General features: G+C 35.7%; 1 protein-coding gene across 3 annotated transcripts in view; it reads right to left on the reverse strand.

Annotated features, from left to right (window-relative positions):
• FAP (fibroblast activation protein alpha) overlaps window positions 1–17,008 on the reverse strand; it is a 61,683-nt gene that overhangs the window by 8,001 nt on the left and 36,674 nt on the right. For all 3 annotated transcript variants that reach the window (XM_058664560.1, XM_058664561.1, XM_004577116.4), the window contains exons 17-21: window positions 13,564–13,611; window positions 7,896–7,994; window positions 7,360–7,429; window positions 6,438–6,632; window positions 1,790–1,844 (exon numbers count right to left, since the gene is read on the reverse strand). In XM_058664560.1, the coding sequence (XP_058520543.1) occupies window positions 1,790–1,844; window positions 6,438–6,632; window positions 7,360–7,429; window positions 7,896–7,994; window positions 13,564–13,611 (467 nt within the window). The remainder of the gene's footprint in view (window positions 1–1,789; window positions 1,845–6,437; window positions 6,633–7,359; window positions 7,430–7,895; window positions 7,995–13,563; window positions 13,612–17,008) is intronic.

Consider the following 17,008-nt stretch of genomic DNA (forward strand, 5'->3'; position numbering starts at 1 on the left):
AATACTTAGAATTTCAACGAGCCATCGCTTCTCTGTTGTCAGTTTTCTCCTATAGGAAGGCCGAAACTATAATTGCCCATATTTTCAAGCCATAAAGAACTCTAATATAGGAATGAGTTGAGACCCAATGAAAATTTACTATATGAATGAAAGAATGAATATTGTAGTCAGATAATCGCTTAATAAATATGGACTGGTCTTAACCAAAAGAATTGGTTAATGCACACTAGTATAAAGTCTGGCACTACCTTTTGTATCTTTCTGATTGCTAATCTGGGGCCAGCTCAAATGTACTTCTTGGCAGTCCCCTGTTTCTTTCCTAAAACATGCTCTCAGAGTCTACATCACAATTACTGACTTACTGGAAAGTAAACAGTGAACAGACTAATACACTGCTTATTTCCATGGTATTTGCACAATTAGATGTGGTGAAAATTTCTTATTGAATAATTTCAGGTTGATATGTGTAATTTTTGAATGATGGATGAGTTCATTAAATTTTTCTGCATAACTGGTTAACCACAGATTAACACTTAGTATGCTCTATAAATGAAACACAAGTTCTGTTTTATGGTTATTTCAAAGTTTGTACTTAAAAAAAAGTTCATACTTTATAATCAAGAAAGTTTAATGATCCTATGTGAAGTGTTTAACTTTGAAATTTGAATTTTTTTAAAATTTAGGAAGTTTCATGAAATTGGAGAGTAGGAAAGTTCTTATCTGAAATATTTCACTGCAAAAATATTTCATTTATCCACCCATGCTGAATTCCATTTTGTTTAGATATTTAGCATTTGATAGTTTTAAGGACCAAATGGTTTGAAATAACAGCTTTCTTTAAATTCATACCATCCCTTCATCTGGTCACTGAGCTGAGAGTTGAGCTGAATCCTGCAGATTCCCTTCAATATTGGGTTTCATTCCCTCCATCTTGTGCAGGCCGCTCTCAGAGAAAACAGCCAAGAAAAACAACCCAAGCACAACCGTCTGCAAATTGACTTGCAAATGTACAAATTCAGACCAAAAAGTGAAACAGGAAATCTTTGAAAGGTAATTATCATAATTTATAATGGACAAATCTAAACTATTCCAAATATTTTGCTAAACTTTCCAGTGACTTCCTAGTCCATGATGTCCGTGACTGATGAGTTTTTTCCACCTCCATTTAATACATGTCTTCAAAATCCATGCAACTCCTCAAACATGGGAAATTGTTTCCTGACATATAATTAGGAAACTAACATGCCTTTCTAGCTAGTGCAAATTAACAATAGGTCCAACAAGAGAATTTGACTTTTAAAAAAAGAAAAAAAAAGATAGAAAGGAAGAAAGAAGAAAAGAGTCAAGATATGAGAGAGCTAGGCTATGCATTCATAGTTATTTACATTCTCTAAGTTCCTGTGATTTCAGACTTTTGCTCAGCTTTTCAGAAAAATGAAATATAAAATAGTAGATAAGTATTTACTCTAAAACAATGAAAGAAATGAAATATAAGACTAATATAAAGTTCACTTCAATAAGTTATAATCAATAAAAACATTAGAATTACATAAAAATATACAAATTATAAGTAGACTTAATATACAGGGAAGAAGATAAATGGTTGAAAAAAGTAACAAATACTTTTAACTACCAATTTGTAGCCAGATTATCCAAACTGACTGTTTCCATTGACAGATTAAATTATGTGACAACATTAACATTTCATGAGAAACCTTATAAGCGAACACTTTAGAAAATGATGATTGCTGAACTGAATAACAGGCATAAAACAGATAAAACAACTTACCCAGCCCCATATGGCTATTCTTTTTTCATCAATGAAACCCATTTCTATGAATTTTCTGAAGTAAAAGAAACAAATTTTTAGAATTTTAAGTGTGTACACATGACATTTACTTCATTACACAAGCATATTTAATCCAAGGATTTAATAGAAACGCTACATGTTCTTTGTTTAAACACATGCATAATAAGGCTGCATTTACAAATAATTAAAATAATATTATCATGTCTTCTGCAAAGGATGAAAAGATTCTCTCAAACTCTATTGTGCATTTATTAAGTAGTACTCTCAGTGCTGTAGGGCTAGAATGTGAACTCTCAGAGAAATCAATGAGGATCTTTTCAATAACGCATGGAATTGAAGAAGCTCTAGGTAGAACAGATTTCCCAATACATAGCTTTAGGAAAGAATATTTTATTGTTACTACTTAAACTTTTACTGAGTTCTAATTCTCTTGTTTGCTTAAGGGCTAGTAAGAATCTCCATTTCATACTTAGGTGTGCTTGAGAGGAATACCAGTTCTTACTCCATTTCATATCCAGACACCCTCAATTCTCAGGGTAGGGAAATTTGCATGTTCTTTTAAGATCAGAAAATGATTTGTCTTAACTCCATCAAAGAAGAATCTCCATTTGAAAACTATCTTGAAATGAAACTGCTTCTTAGGATTAGGTTTAAAGACATGGGTGTGGGAAACCTTCAAAGTCCACAAATGAGTGTTTCAGATTAATTTATCCTGAGTACCCTCCACATGGCTAGAGGTCTACAGAACATGTGACCCAGTGGGATATGGTTTGATTTAAAAAAAATCAAGAAATCTCATAGAAACAGAAGTGTACCGGAAGAGAGAAACTGCACGAGCCTCTGCAGACGCTACTGTCTGCTCTAGCAACAGGAGGGGAGAAGAGGAGGCCAAAGTCAGACACACAGTCCTAGAGATATGACTGTCCCCCTTTATTTTCTGCAGTTAATACCCCTTCTCATCAGTTCTTTGGAAGAACAGAATGATTTTTCATTCGTTGAGTAATGGAGTTTCTTATAGGGATTTCAAGGCAACTGTTTCGCTCATTGCATTGATTCAACATGCATGTTTCCGATGCATAGAGGAGTTGGGCAAGTGCCCGGGACAAACAGATGGAAAGAGGCCCCGTTAGTCACAGCTTACCCGACACTGATTCTGAAGGACACTGAGGAGCGTACAGGGAAGAAATTCAGTAGCAAATGAAAAATCGCTACCTGTGTGGATGCTACTCAGGGTAAAGCCCAGAAAATGTGCAGCCAATTGTGACCACCAGACAGACTTCCATAAACATCAAAAACCATTGAAAGAATGAAAGGTTGATTTTCTTTTTAAAGAAAAATAATCTTGCTGCTGGTATTTGAAGATAATTCTGAGCCATAAAATCAGTCGCGATTTTATGATCTCCCAGAAGCTAGCAATCATACTGCCTTGCATCTGGGGTAAAAAGCAAATAACAGGTGATGCATGGGAACAGGAAATGCTTAACAGCACCCTTCCTCAGGTTATTCTGAAAGGATGACATTTACAGGAAATGATAGTGCAATAGTTAACATGGAAATGAAACATTAACACTTAATGTGGCAGGACTAGGTTAAAGGTTAGCTAGATAATTTGAGCACTTTGAAACTCACAAATCTCTATAAAATTCACTTCCAAAGTCTGCGGAGTTTCCAGGAGGATGATCAGAAATGTTGCTGATAATGCAGCTAACTGGTAGTGATTTGTGAGAATGATACTTTTCAAATCTCAGAAGCTGGATTGAATTTCACATTTTTTAATCCCATAAAAATGGCTCTAGACCAAGGGCAGTTTGGAATTCTAAGGATCAGTTATTAACCTGTTTTGAAATGTGCTCCTTGATAACAGCTAGAAGAGTACAATGGGGAATTTTTCCCATACAATTGTCTGTTGCCATTGAACTCCAAGTGATGCAAAATTTGAAAATTGTGGATATGGCATAAATGCCATGGGTATTCCAGATGAACCAAGTTGACCTTACTACTATGGAGGAGTTATGGTTCTCACATATGCACTGTATGTTGAAAGCTCTAAAGAAAGCAAAATTGTTTCACTTGTGTTTGTATCCTCACAAAATATTTGAAGTTAGGAGTTTGTATTGCTTAGTTTTCCTTTGTTTAAATCTATTTGTTGGTTTCAACTAGTACATAGGATTGTGACTAAACATTTTTGAGCGTACTTCAAAAATTTCTTTGAAAAATGAAATCAAAAGCTGGTATGTATTTTCCAGGATCATTTTCAAGACCTCTCATTCAAGATTTCTATTAGTAAACAGAAAATTTAACTAGTCTATATTTTATAAAATATTCAGGGGACACAATGAATAGTCTAGGGAGAAATTTAAGAGTTATGACAATCCTGACTCACCAATACAGGCATTTGGTGGGTATCGTCCTGAAATGCTTACTTGGGATCATGGGATCATGGGATTGCATTACACCAGGATTAACACTATGATTCTGTCATTTTTAGCTTTGGTTTGCTCAAGGCCCTGAGTTTTGAGGCCTCTTTTTCGTATATACATAATCATAATTTCAAGCAAAACCAAAGCCATCCTAGAGCCACATCCAAGGCTGCTTCTGGGCTTCCCACAGGTCGCTCAGCTGCCCTGTGTCCACTGGGTGTTTACCAAGAGTTGCATCTAGGGGAAATGCTGTCCTTTCAGGGTATAGATGTTATATTCACCTTTTTTAGGTTATGAGAGTATTAAAGCAAAGATTGTAATTTTCACGATTTTATACACAGTAACAGCACACTAATATGCATTAATATTTGATAAATTTTTGATGCTGAATATCTGAGTAAACAAATGAAAATGAATGAACATGTACTCGATTTATAGCAGGAAGACTTTCTTTTGCTTTCACCCTAAAATGGTTCAGAGAAGATGAATAGTTCCAGGTACCACCTCTGGTCTATCTTCAACTCTAAGTGCCAAAATAAATTGATGCCCTTGTGACAATCAACAGAGTAAAATGTCTGGTTTTGTGTCTTGTATGTTTTAATGTAGAAGTAAGACATTTTATTAAGCTCTGTACACATCATTCAGGTTGAACATTTCATCCCACCCAAAACACATTAATGTTTTTTCTTCTCATGTTTTCATGCTTCACTTCTGATGGCTTTCAAATAAATTTGCAGAATCTGCTGATGATATGATGGTGTTGATGTTTCTAAGCATTGGCAAAACAAACTGCTATTTAGCTCAACCAATTTTTGAAAAGATCTACTTGAATTACAAAGGATAAATAATTTTCATCTCCTTGCTATCATACAGTTTTGGAATTATATGTCCTTGGTGTTCATTGTATGATTTAACCACAGAAAGTTGTGACCCAAAGTATCAAAATATTACTAAGCAATTCAAACTGAAATACTGACAATAGCATTTATATTCTCTTTAAGGCACGTGCAGTCTTTCCATAAGACACTGATATCTCTTTGATCTTTCTCTGTTGGACAAATGATTTCTCCAAACAAATTAATAGCTTGGATCTGCATATATATATATACTACATGTTGCATATATATGTTACACATTACATACATGAAAGAGAAATAAGAAATTGATGATGGCTATAGATTTTAGGGTTATTTATTAACAAGCAGAGCCAAGACTAGCCTTGATGACTTTATACTTTTAGAAGTAATTAGTTATGAGTGTTTCTGTTAGAGATAAAAACGCAGAACAGTGTTGTATCTGCAGAGTTCCTGCCTGTTAAATACAATCTTTTTGTTGCATTGAAATCAGTAATTATTAATGAGATTAAGGTAATAAACAAAATACATTAATGCTCTTTTCTGTGAAATAGTGTTTGACCCATGCGTGTGCATCCAAAGACCAAGTGTTCAATTATCATGTTAGTGTACAAATTTAACAACTACTGTTTCTAACTTCACTTACACTGAAATTACAAATGTCTGACAATTATGAAGAAATAACCAGAAAAAAAAAACCTGCCTACTTTTTCCAAAGAAGCAACAATTTTGTTGATTATAGTCATTTTTATTTTAGGAAGACAAGATGAATCCCTAAGCTGTGGCTGAAAACATAGATGGGAAGAAAAAAATAAGACTATTAATCTGAATTTCTTCCACATGTTTTCATGAAATGAATATGATTTTGTTAAGTGAAAGCAGGCAGTTTTGTGTTAGTAAAACTAAACTTGACATCTAGTTTGAACACAAATGCATGTTAAACACCTAATAATATGTATTGCTGATGAAATCTTGGGCCGTTTCTGAACTTTTGAGATAAAGTCAACATGGTTTGAACAAATTCAAGTGTTTGCTTTTCTGAAGATTATTGCTGAAGGGATATAATCTTTTTCTAAAAATTGTGGGTAATGATAATGAATGAAAGGATATAAGTGTGACTGATGCATCAAGAGATGTTTTTTGTCGTTTAACAATATAGATAAACTATATATAATTTTCTACAAGTGTGTTATCACTCCTCATAGTAAGTTTCCATATTTGAAAGCATATTCCTTTAAATTAGATAAATTTAAGAAAATAGACAAAAAAGAATTAAGTTGGTACGAACACAGAATTGCAAGGGTGATTGCATGACCTTTTTTGAGAGCTGACATCTGTCGGACTGAGACTCACCTGACAGCTGTAATCTGGTCCTCCACTTCATAAACACCCAGCTTTCGATATACTGCATACAGGAGTTTGTCACCTTGGAAAGCTGTGCCTCGACCATCCACCAAGGCAATAACCATCCCTTCCTTACTTGCAAGATAAGATATCCAATTAACAGCAAATACAGATCTTACACTCTGACTGCAGGGACCACCGTACCTAAATTTAAAAAATGAAAGAATGTTTGATTGATTTATAAAGCTCAACTTCTCTTTCTGGCCTAGAATTGTCTCTAGAAATTCCCAGTACAATTATATGATAAAATATCTGTGACAATGGCATTAGAATTGGCTCAGGATCAAGAGCTGAACAGGCTTTTCCCAGAGGTTTGCTATAAGGAAGTTGTTTTGGGACACAGCCTCTCCGATTCCCCAAAACGGATACATCTAGGGTTGGCATTTCAAGGAATATGTGTGGGTTTTTCGTCATTTCTGCCACCTGCCACTTGCTAAAAGCAGACATAAGATATACTAAAAAAATGCATGGTGTTTTAAGCAAATTGTGTGTAGGTCAGCACTGATTTTGGGTGTGATTCCACTAAATGTATTCCATTCCTTTATTTCATTTTCTAACTCAATTACATAAGACATTAAGATGATTTACAATATTTTTTGGCTGCAATTTCTCTGTCTCAAAGGTATTCTGACACATTCGGCAAATTGCCATATAAAGGAAATTCAGTACAGCAAATGCAAGCAAGTCCATCTAAAATCTCAAATTTCTTCAATCTATTTTAAATAGCCATATTTTATTTACTCTGATTAGTTGAGGAATATATAAAAACAGCATCAATAGGGACTGTTACCAAGGAAAATGGTTCATTCAATTTCCTAAATGTGTATTTCATTCAACATATTATTTTTACACCAAAGAAAATATTACATACACTTGAATTAGCAAGGGATACTTCTTCGATCTGTCAAACTGCGGAGGAAGGATCATCTTGTACCATAAAGCTTTGAAAACAAACACACAAAAAAGGAGAGCAATTTTCATTCCACCGAACTCATAGCATAAGTCATTTTTCTTAATAACAGTATGCAACATAAAATCAATTCACAACTAATCAACTGTAAGAACTGTAAATATGCTCAAATGTATCTTGTTTGATATTTTTACGTCTGATTTATGAATGATCAGAAATCTTGAATTACTGTTTGCTTTAGAAGCAAACATTCTAAAATTAAAATTGGATAAGCTCTACTTTAAAATGTCAGTGTTCAAAAGGAGCTATAGGAAGTATAAGATCAACCATACTCACAAACATATGAAAAATATTTACACAAACCAAATATTATTACAATAATGTATAATACACCAAAGGGTTTGTACTGTAATGTGTATGCATGTTATAACTTTTTTCAAAAGCAAGGAAGTACTCAACTTCCTATTTATAAATAAGAAGTTTTAAAAATGTCTCACTAATCTCATCCACTTCAAGTTTCTTAATTTCCTCTTTAGGCAGGTGGATATCTTTCAAAGCGTTTTCCAATTCCTTGTTTTCTTCCAGGATTTTAATTTCTAAAAGAAAATAAATAATCATAATAAAATGCTTATTTTTACCAATATAAATTTCAAATAAATTTCTTTCTCAATGTCCCTTTACTATTAATATGGATGAAATTATGTAAAGTTTGCTTAGGAAGATTTATATTCACAGATATACTTTGATTCAGCCCTAAAAACAGATACAACCTTATGAAGGACACCATTTTTCAATCCCTGTCTCCTAAACTCATCCTTATGTCACTGAAACACGTTCTGAGGAGTGTCACAGAACTAACGCTGCTTATTCAATCACACGTTCCAACCCTCAACAGTTTTTTTTTTTCAACTTAAAGCTCTAATCTGTGTAGGACACATTTCTTTTAATAATCTAGTAACAAAAAAGTAATGGAAATAAATTACACATTGCAGAACTCTTATATCAATAATCTTACATCAAAATTCTCAGATCAATAACTACCTATTTGGACAATTTTTAAAAATTTAGTACAAGCCAAATATAATTTCTGTGATTATTCCATTTCATTATTTTCTCTTTTCTTATTATAGTTGCTAATAAATGGTATTTTGTAACTGAAATATAGCATATTTTCAAATGCATTCTTCAAAATTCTCTTTGTAAAACAGTTAAAACAGAAGTTGTGCTTTCTTTCTCATACCTGTAAAATGTCTTTTAAAGCTACTGTTTACAGTTGAAACCAGTTATGTTTCATGCTTGATTCTTGAATATGAACAAATCTATTGATATTTTAAGTGCCGTAGTTTGTGATTCATACAAATAGTTTCAAGCAATAGAGGGCTTTCTGTAAGGTTTATTTTGAACCTGGATTAACACCAAAATCTTCTAGAGAAAAGCTATTCTTTCATTTTGTATGTGGCGCTTGTAAATTTGGTTTTTAAGAGAGTATCACAATAACTTGTCAGGTTAAGGCAGCTGCTACAGAATACTTCCCATGGGATTCCTGTTTTTAAACCCTTTTGAAAAAGTGGTTCTGGATGACAAGGAGCTACAGACTTGGAACTACACAAAGTTTGCCAAGCCATTTCTCTTGTTACCCTGCATGCCCTCATGAATTTTGCTACAACACGCTGTATTTAATCTCATTGTAAGTTGAGATGTTTTGGGGTATGATTTGTATATGATAAATAATAAATTTTACTTGACTATTAAAAGTTAAAACCCCCAAAAAGAGAGAGAGAGAACACAATTCTAAGTCATTCGAAACAACACTTGATTGCCCTTGTGTGTGTTCTGGATATGACACTCACAGATACAGGAAATCCTGTGCAAATCAAACAGACATGGACTAGTTCTTATTTTTATTGCTTTTTATTGATGGATTATTTTTGATATTATAGCATTTAAAGGATAGTGGAGATAATATATAGGTGTGATCAGGTTGTCACAGCTTGGAACTCCCCCCTTATGTTCTTGGCCATTCAACATTTCTGATTCATGACTAAACGTAATGCTAAATTTAATTTGGGAATGTAATACTTGTTCAATGCAGAGTTCCATTTTTTATGGAAACAAGCAGCCATCTTTGCACCTTTTAGAGTACAAATGAAGCAGCTCCAGGCTTTGGAAACAGTAAGTGTTGGCCATGGGACTTCCTGAAGGGGTACTGCAGTAAAGGCTTAGGACATGGCAGTGGTGGTCCAGCGTAGAGTGTGCTCTTTCCTTACTGTATTCGCACACTCCACACTGTGTAGCTAGTAGTTAGCATGCAGTTCATCTCTGTTATGTTGTAATTAAGATGTAAGGAGTGGACTTTATCTTTAATCTTTGTTTGAATCTATTAAAATATTATAATGCTCAGCAACTGAATTACATGAAAAATATGTGGAAATTTGAATTGATGTCATTCAATCGATCTATTAATTTTAATAGGCAACTGCCATTGCTGAAAGAAAAAAACCTTAGATTGGACCCTTAATATCAAGTGCCAGTGCTTTTAGATTTTAGATTTCTACAGGAGCTATCATTTTCAAATGTCCCTTCTTTGCAGGACTGGCACTATGGTTCAAAAAGTTAATCCTGCACCTTCAAGAACCAGCATCCTGTATTGGCACTGGTTCACGTCCCAGCTGCTCCACTTCAGAGCAGTCTCCCTTTTATGGCCTGGGAAACAATGAAGAATAACACAAAGCCTTCAGACACTGCACCCATGAGGGAGACCCAGAAGAAGCTCCTGGCTTGTAGCTTCCCGTTAGTTCTGCTCTGGTCATTGTGACCATTTGTAGAATGAACAAGTGTATTGAAGATCTTTCCTTCTTTGTCTCTACTTCTCCCTGCAAACCTGTCTTTTGAATAAATATAAGTTTCTTTAAAAAAAAATAAACATCTTTTTAAAAAGCTATTGCTGTGTATTCCAAAATGTCTATAATTACAATTACACAAATAAGTTCTTCATTCTCTCTGATCATAATGTGAAAGTTGAATCCCTCACCTGTCCCTGAACTCTTGCCATTCCCAAGTTCTCACGTACCTCCTTACTTTCCCTGTGTTCAGCCCTTTTGTCTTCTAATTTCTTCCGTACTCAAGTGCTTTTAATTTCTCAGAAATAAAATTGGAAGTCTGTCAATCCCTTCCAACCATCATTCTATCTCTACAAGTTTCATCTCCAACCATTGGCAGACCTACTTAAGTTTTTTTTTTGCTTTTTTTATACTTTTGAACACTTAGCGTCAAACAGCCTTCCATCTCCACAATTCTACTACAACCACTCTGATCAATGTAATGCCAAACTTTCTTACATAAAGATCATTTAGAGTCAGCTCTGCAGTCTTTCAGAGAATTTGAGTATTTCCTCTAGATCTTCTCCTTACCTGTCTTCCATGAAATCATAATCTCAGGATCGTCTCTCCTCTTCTACTCCCTCTAGCTCCTTTATGGACCATTTACCTTATCTGTTTCTCAAGTGTGGATGTTCCATACACTGTGGTTCTACGTTTATTTTCTACTAACTCAGTCAACCCTACTTTTAACCACTTTGCTGATAGAAACCATTTCCAAAGTCTTAGTCACAATGTATTCAATAAGGTGATAGCCTCTTTACTGTCATCTTCAGTACAAAAGGATCCTCAGACATCATCTTGTGAAACTATGTCCTTCTTAGTACAGATCCACTTAAATAACTGATTAGTACCTGAAACTCAACATTCAAAATGAAATTCATCATTATTTGTCAAGACAGAGCAGTATTATCAATTCATGTTACCAAACTAACCATCTAAACAGCTTTAATTTCTACTCCTATGCTGAGTGTCAGATTGATGTGACCACCATTAGGGCACAGTGCCCTAATTTAAAAAGCTCAGTGTAAACACTCTCCCCAATATGTCTTTATGGTTTCTATCTTTCCTGTCTTAGAACTTTTCATCATTTGACCTACATAATGACCCATTCATGCATTTGCATCATTCACGGTCTATGGTCTCCTCGAGAGCAATACAAGGATTAAAGTGATAGCCGTAATTTATACAATTAGTATCTGGCACAAAGTCTGGCTTAATGTGTCAAGTGAACTAGAATCTCCATAGAGAGGTTGTGAATCTGTATTTCTAATAAATTATTAGAAGAATTTCATAATTATGTTTTAGAACTATGTTCTAGAAATTTTAAGTTGTATTGCATAACTAAATCTACCAATACATACGGTGTATTTGAGAATGACATAAACGCTATTTTGTAAGTATTACATGAAGTATTGAAGCTTTGAAAGCAACAGGAGATTGGTATCTGGCAGGAACATAACAAGATTATTATGACATTATAATTTCATAGATAAGAAAAGGGAGCTTTTTAAAATTTTGCAGTATGATCAGAGGGGAATTATGTATCTATGTTTAGTACCATTAAAACAAATATATCTGACCTTGAAACTAGTATTACTCTAAAGCTTCTACTAAATGTTGAAATGAGCTAGATTAAGAAATATAACTTGCTAGTCTTAAAAATATTTCATCATTAAACACAGTTTTATTTTGTTTTGTTTGTTTTTTTTTTTTTTTTGAAGAGAAAGAAAAACCTTTAAAATGAAACTAAATTCACAGCTACATTATTACAATGCTTGTCCTGAGTGGAGCTCTGAATTGACTGCTTTTCTTCCTGACTTTATTTTCACCTATATATGAGCCATTGAGCTGACAGCCAAGCTAATCCCAAAGCAGTCTTCTGACTTGTCACCAAAGTGTTCAGGGACAATCACAAGCATTATTAGTGCTGAAGAAAGTGGCATCTGCTTGTCCCTCATTGTCCCTGGTCTCCAACAACTCCAATCTTATGATGTTGCTTAATAGTAAATCAAAATATAATGGAGAACCAGCAGGAAGAGAATCTGAGCAATTACACACTTGGATAACTCTGTTGAGAGCAAAAATGGTCATCTTTGAACTGTGAATGATTTTGAACCAATATCACAAATTCAGGATTGAGGACTGTCTTGATAGCAGTTGAAAATGAAAAGAGCCTCGGAATTTCAGGGCTTTCATATGTGGCAACAATGTGATGCAGCTGCTAAAATTAAAAAAAAAGCGCTAGGATTATAGTCACCTTTTGCTCTGAATGGAGCTGGAAAACTTTCTTGAATTTGTCTCTGTGATATTATAAAACAACAAAACAACAGCAGCACCCAAACAAAATTTCCCCACAAAACAGAAACTTTTAGGAGAGAGATTTAATTGAATATGATAACTTTCATTCTAATTCTGATTTTCTCTGATTTTTAAAAAGCTCTGTTTATGGCCCAGCACAATGGCTCACAGCTAAATCCTTGCCTAGCATGTGCCGGGATTCCGTATGGGCACCGGTTCTAGTCCTAGCTGCTCCACTTCCCATCCAGACCTCTACTTGTGGCTTAAGCAAGCAGTAGAGGATAACCCACAGCTTTGGGACCATACACAAGTATGGAATTAATGAAAGAAGCTCCTGGCTTCAAACTGTTTCAGCTTGGGCCATTGTGGCTACTTGGGGAGTGAACCAGTTGATGAAAGATCTTCTGCTCTGTATCTCATTGTCTATCTGTAAATCTGCCTATCCAATAAAAACAAATCAATCTTTGAAAAAAAATATTTATTTGAAAGTCAGAGTTAAGCAGAGGGAATGGAATGGACAAAGCTCTTCCATCTGCTGCAGCTAGGAGCCTCTTCCTGGTCTTCCATGTGGGTACAGGTGACCAAACACTGGGACCATCCTCTGCTGCTTTCTGGGGCACATTAGCAAGGAGCTGGATTGAAAGTTGAGCAGGCAGGATGCTAGCTGCTGCCCATCTGGGATGCTGACACTGCAAGTTTACATGCTGTACCACAGATCAGTCCCTTTTCTGCCTTTAAAAGCTGATTGGGGAAGATAGAATTAATCTCTAGAATTAATATAACTCAGTGTTTGGTTGGTTCTTACTGCAAAAAATTATTACAATTCATGTGATCAACATTGACTCAAATAACCATTCCAATCTGTGTAACAATAAGCTGTGTGATAAGAGATGTCACTGTAGTTCCCCTTGTAGGTGTGGAGTCACTGTTGTGAATTATAGTGAGATCAGAATGTCTTCCAATAAGACAGCAGCAAGCAAAAGCCTACCTTGATCAGTGCGGCCATCATGAAGGGTGGAAATGGGCAGACCAGGGCCTGTGGACAGGATAAAGAAAACATACGTCAGAATTAAAGTAACAGCAAAGACTGCTGGTAGGTTTTATGATCAGTGTCAAGCCCAAGAGTGCTTTTTAAATTCTATAACTGTTTTTTTCCCATAGAGAAGTAAAATCACACTTCAATGTATATTAAACAACAAAATGAAATCAAAGTCCAATCAAGAAATAGATATTGAGAGCAGAATTGCCTGTACTCTTCGCACACAGGAAACTTGAAGGGATAAGATCTAATTGTACACCAAGGAACCCTATTAATTACAGTGATGGTTGCCTTCTCAAAAGGAAAAAGCCATGTTCTTTTGGGTCAGTCTTAACTATGCCTTTCTTATCAAGCAGCCTTCATCAAATAGGCCAGAAAGGAGATTTAACACCAGAAAATTATGAGTGAGGATGGGTGGTTTTGAGTGGGTTTTAGTGCCCTCACAAGGAAACCCTAGATAACTCTTCCAGAAGCTCTAACACTGGATGGCCTGAAGAGTGGCCTGCACCAAAGCAGCAGCAGGATTTGATGATTCAGCAGGGCAGTTACTGGATGTGGCCTGCAACAAGAGTCTTCTTCAGAAGGGCTGTTGGCCCACCAGCAGCCTTAGGAGCTGGAGTGAGTCTGCTCTGAGGATAGATGGCTATGTATCCCAGTGTGGAATTCTGCCTCCGTGTGCGTGAGCTGGCCATTTTGAATGAGATCTACAAATCATCAAGTGCTAAATATCAGACACTATAGAATCAGTATTGCTCAGGAAGTCATTTTAGAGGAAAAATCTGCTCCAGTAGCCAATGAATGATGACGAGCTGAGTGTGGTGACCTCAGGATAGAAATGCATAGGCCACCCTTGCTGCTTGTTTCCTTCTGTGCAGAGAAAACATTGGGAGAGGCCCATCCTTGGCCCCACACAAAGTCAGACAAGGGATGACAATTTTGGTGAGTTCTGACAAGTCCTGGTATAAACAGCTCCTTCTGTCTAGTTCTGTCATCATTCTGCCAGCAGAGGACATGATGCTGATCTGCTCCACAGTGTACACGAGTGATAGTGTCAGAACACATGGTGGAAGCCTGTGACCAGCCATTGATACCCATATTTTTTTTGTGAGTAATTGTAATTCAGGTGTGCAAGTTTAGCAAACCACACACCCTGGCCACATTTTCTATGCAGTCTTTTTAAGTAATATAGCTGATTTTTATGTCCTGCCTGAATCCTCAGGATAACTTAAGAATAGATTAAAAGAATGCTTTTTTAAAAAATCAGAATCTCCTCCAAAACAAACAGTTCTTGTTTGAAATATCTGAATCTGAATGTAGTCACAGAAATTTTCATTTTAGTCAGTATTTCTTTAACATGATCAAAAGGGACAAGGATACACACTGCATTTTTGGACAGAATGTAAGGAACCAAGGTGTGAATCTAAATCTTGAAATGTTAATCAATATCCATCCTGTAGGTTTTCATGGGTACACAGTTTGATTGATGAAAACTTGCTTATCTTTTCTACCTAACAGTAAGACAAACTAAGGGCTGACTTCACCCAGTGGCCTAAGGATGTGTCCTAATCCTCAACTGCCTCGTGTTTCTGCTTTGCCTTGCTCTTGTTCCATGAGCCTTTTTAATATGCTTTTGTCCTTTTTAATCCTGTCACCTGGGACATACCATCCCTCTAGAGTTTGATGTTACATAATGAGGCTTTACTCTTAGTCCTAAAGGGAAAGATTTCAAGGTTTTTCCTATGATGGCGCAGTGACTCATTTTACTGGAGCTTCAAAAACACCAGACGATGTGATGCTTCCCACACAGTATATTTTTTGCTAAATGGGAAATTACCATACTGCCGAAAAAGAGTGAGTGGTGCAGAGTCAGGCGACTCAAGTTCTAGAAAGGACTCTTCCACCAACTTTTTATAAGTTTAGTCTTTGATTCCAAATCTCTTCAGGGGGCACTTAGGCTAAAGTAATATTAAGAGGGAAAAATGGTGTAAAACGTAGTAGAATATTTTCCTGAAATGTTAAAGCAGCACACAGATACAGAATTCATGTAAGTGTAGTGTCGCTGAAGTCTTTATCAGTAAATGATTTGCATAAAACAAGCTTTTTGGTGGACTTTGCCAAAGAGAGCAAGGCTTTGACATTCCCTGACACCAATGTTTATTCCGTAACATAGAATGTCTTTAATGTATCATTCTTGGTCTGGTGAGCACAAAGATGAAAAGAAGTAAGATAAGCAGATGACTCAGTATGGTAGTGCAAAAATGCTATGTGCCTGGCATGTAAGCTTTCAGTGTATGTTGCATAAATACTTGACTTGGATTGAAAAATGTTGCGTACAACTCGAGAGGGACATTTAATGTATACCTTTAAATGCCTTAACTACAATCAGCACATATGGTCATGAACAACAAATTTCTTGACATTTCAAAGATTACACTGGCCAAACATTTTATGAAAGTGTTATTTCAAGCTGATGTGCCATCTTGAAGGGAGCATTTGGGTTAAAAAGCTTGCTCATATTCACATACTCAGTGAGCTCTGGTTTAGGTTCTAGGGCCAACTGCCTGAACCAATAGAAGTAGCACATCTGAATGGCCTTCAATAGGATTCCCCTTTTGGGGAAATGAGTACAGGTTCTCCACTTGTTCTTTTATCCAACCCACTCCCATCACCACACGGGGAGCTGATAGCAAAAATAAGAGGGGAGCATGTATTTTGCACAGTCTCCACAGTAGACCTCCAATCTGATGACTAAATGGAAGGAAAATATGGAGTTGGAGAATTAGAGATATTCAAAGTCAGTTTCTAAAATCCCTAGATTGCCTACCAAGGACTTAAGATAGTTCATCAATTTATAGTGCTCTATTAACCTGTTTTAGTGCTTGCTGCATGTTCAAGATGAAATCTTGTGCCTAAGGTACTCAGATAGAAATAGTCATTATTTGAACATATAGTGTAAAGTATCAATAAATCTCCTATATGTTTTAATTCCTATGATTTTAAAATATATTAATGACATAATGTTTTTCAAATATGGAGAGTGACAAAAAATAATTTTCTATCTACACTAAAACTACAGTGTCAAGAGTGATTTCCAGAAGAGGGAAATCTCAGGATTCTAGGACAACATTCTTCCCCTGACTGTAGAAGTTTCACTGGGCAAATGGGGCCAGAGTTCAGATTCTACACAGGAGAGAAAGCTTATTTTTATGATATTGTTGGAGTGCTGTTGAAACTGGCTGGTAGATTGCATTTGCATGTAACGTCATGTCCTGTGGAACGTAATGGTTAACAGCACAGGAGGTAGAGGAAACAGACCTTTGCTTCTATCATCACCAATGCGTATCAGTAGCATGGACCTTTGGCAAGTTATGCTCAGTTTTCTCAGCTACAAAAC

Source organism: Ochotona princeps, chromosome 5, assembly GCF_030435755.1.
Source record: "Ochotona princeps isolate mOchPri1 chromosome 5, mOchPri1.hap1, whole genome shotgun sequence".
Classification (NCBI taxonomy): Eukaryota; Metazoa; Chordata; class Mammalia; order Lagomorpha; family Ochotonidae; genus Ochotona; species Ochotona princeps.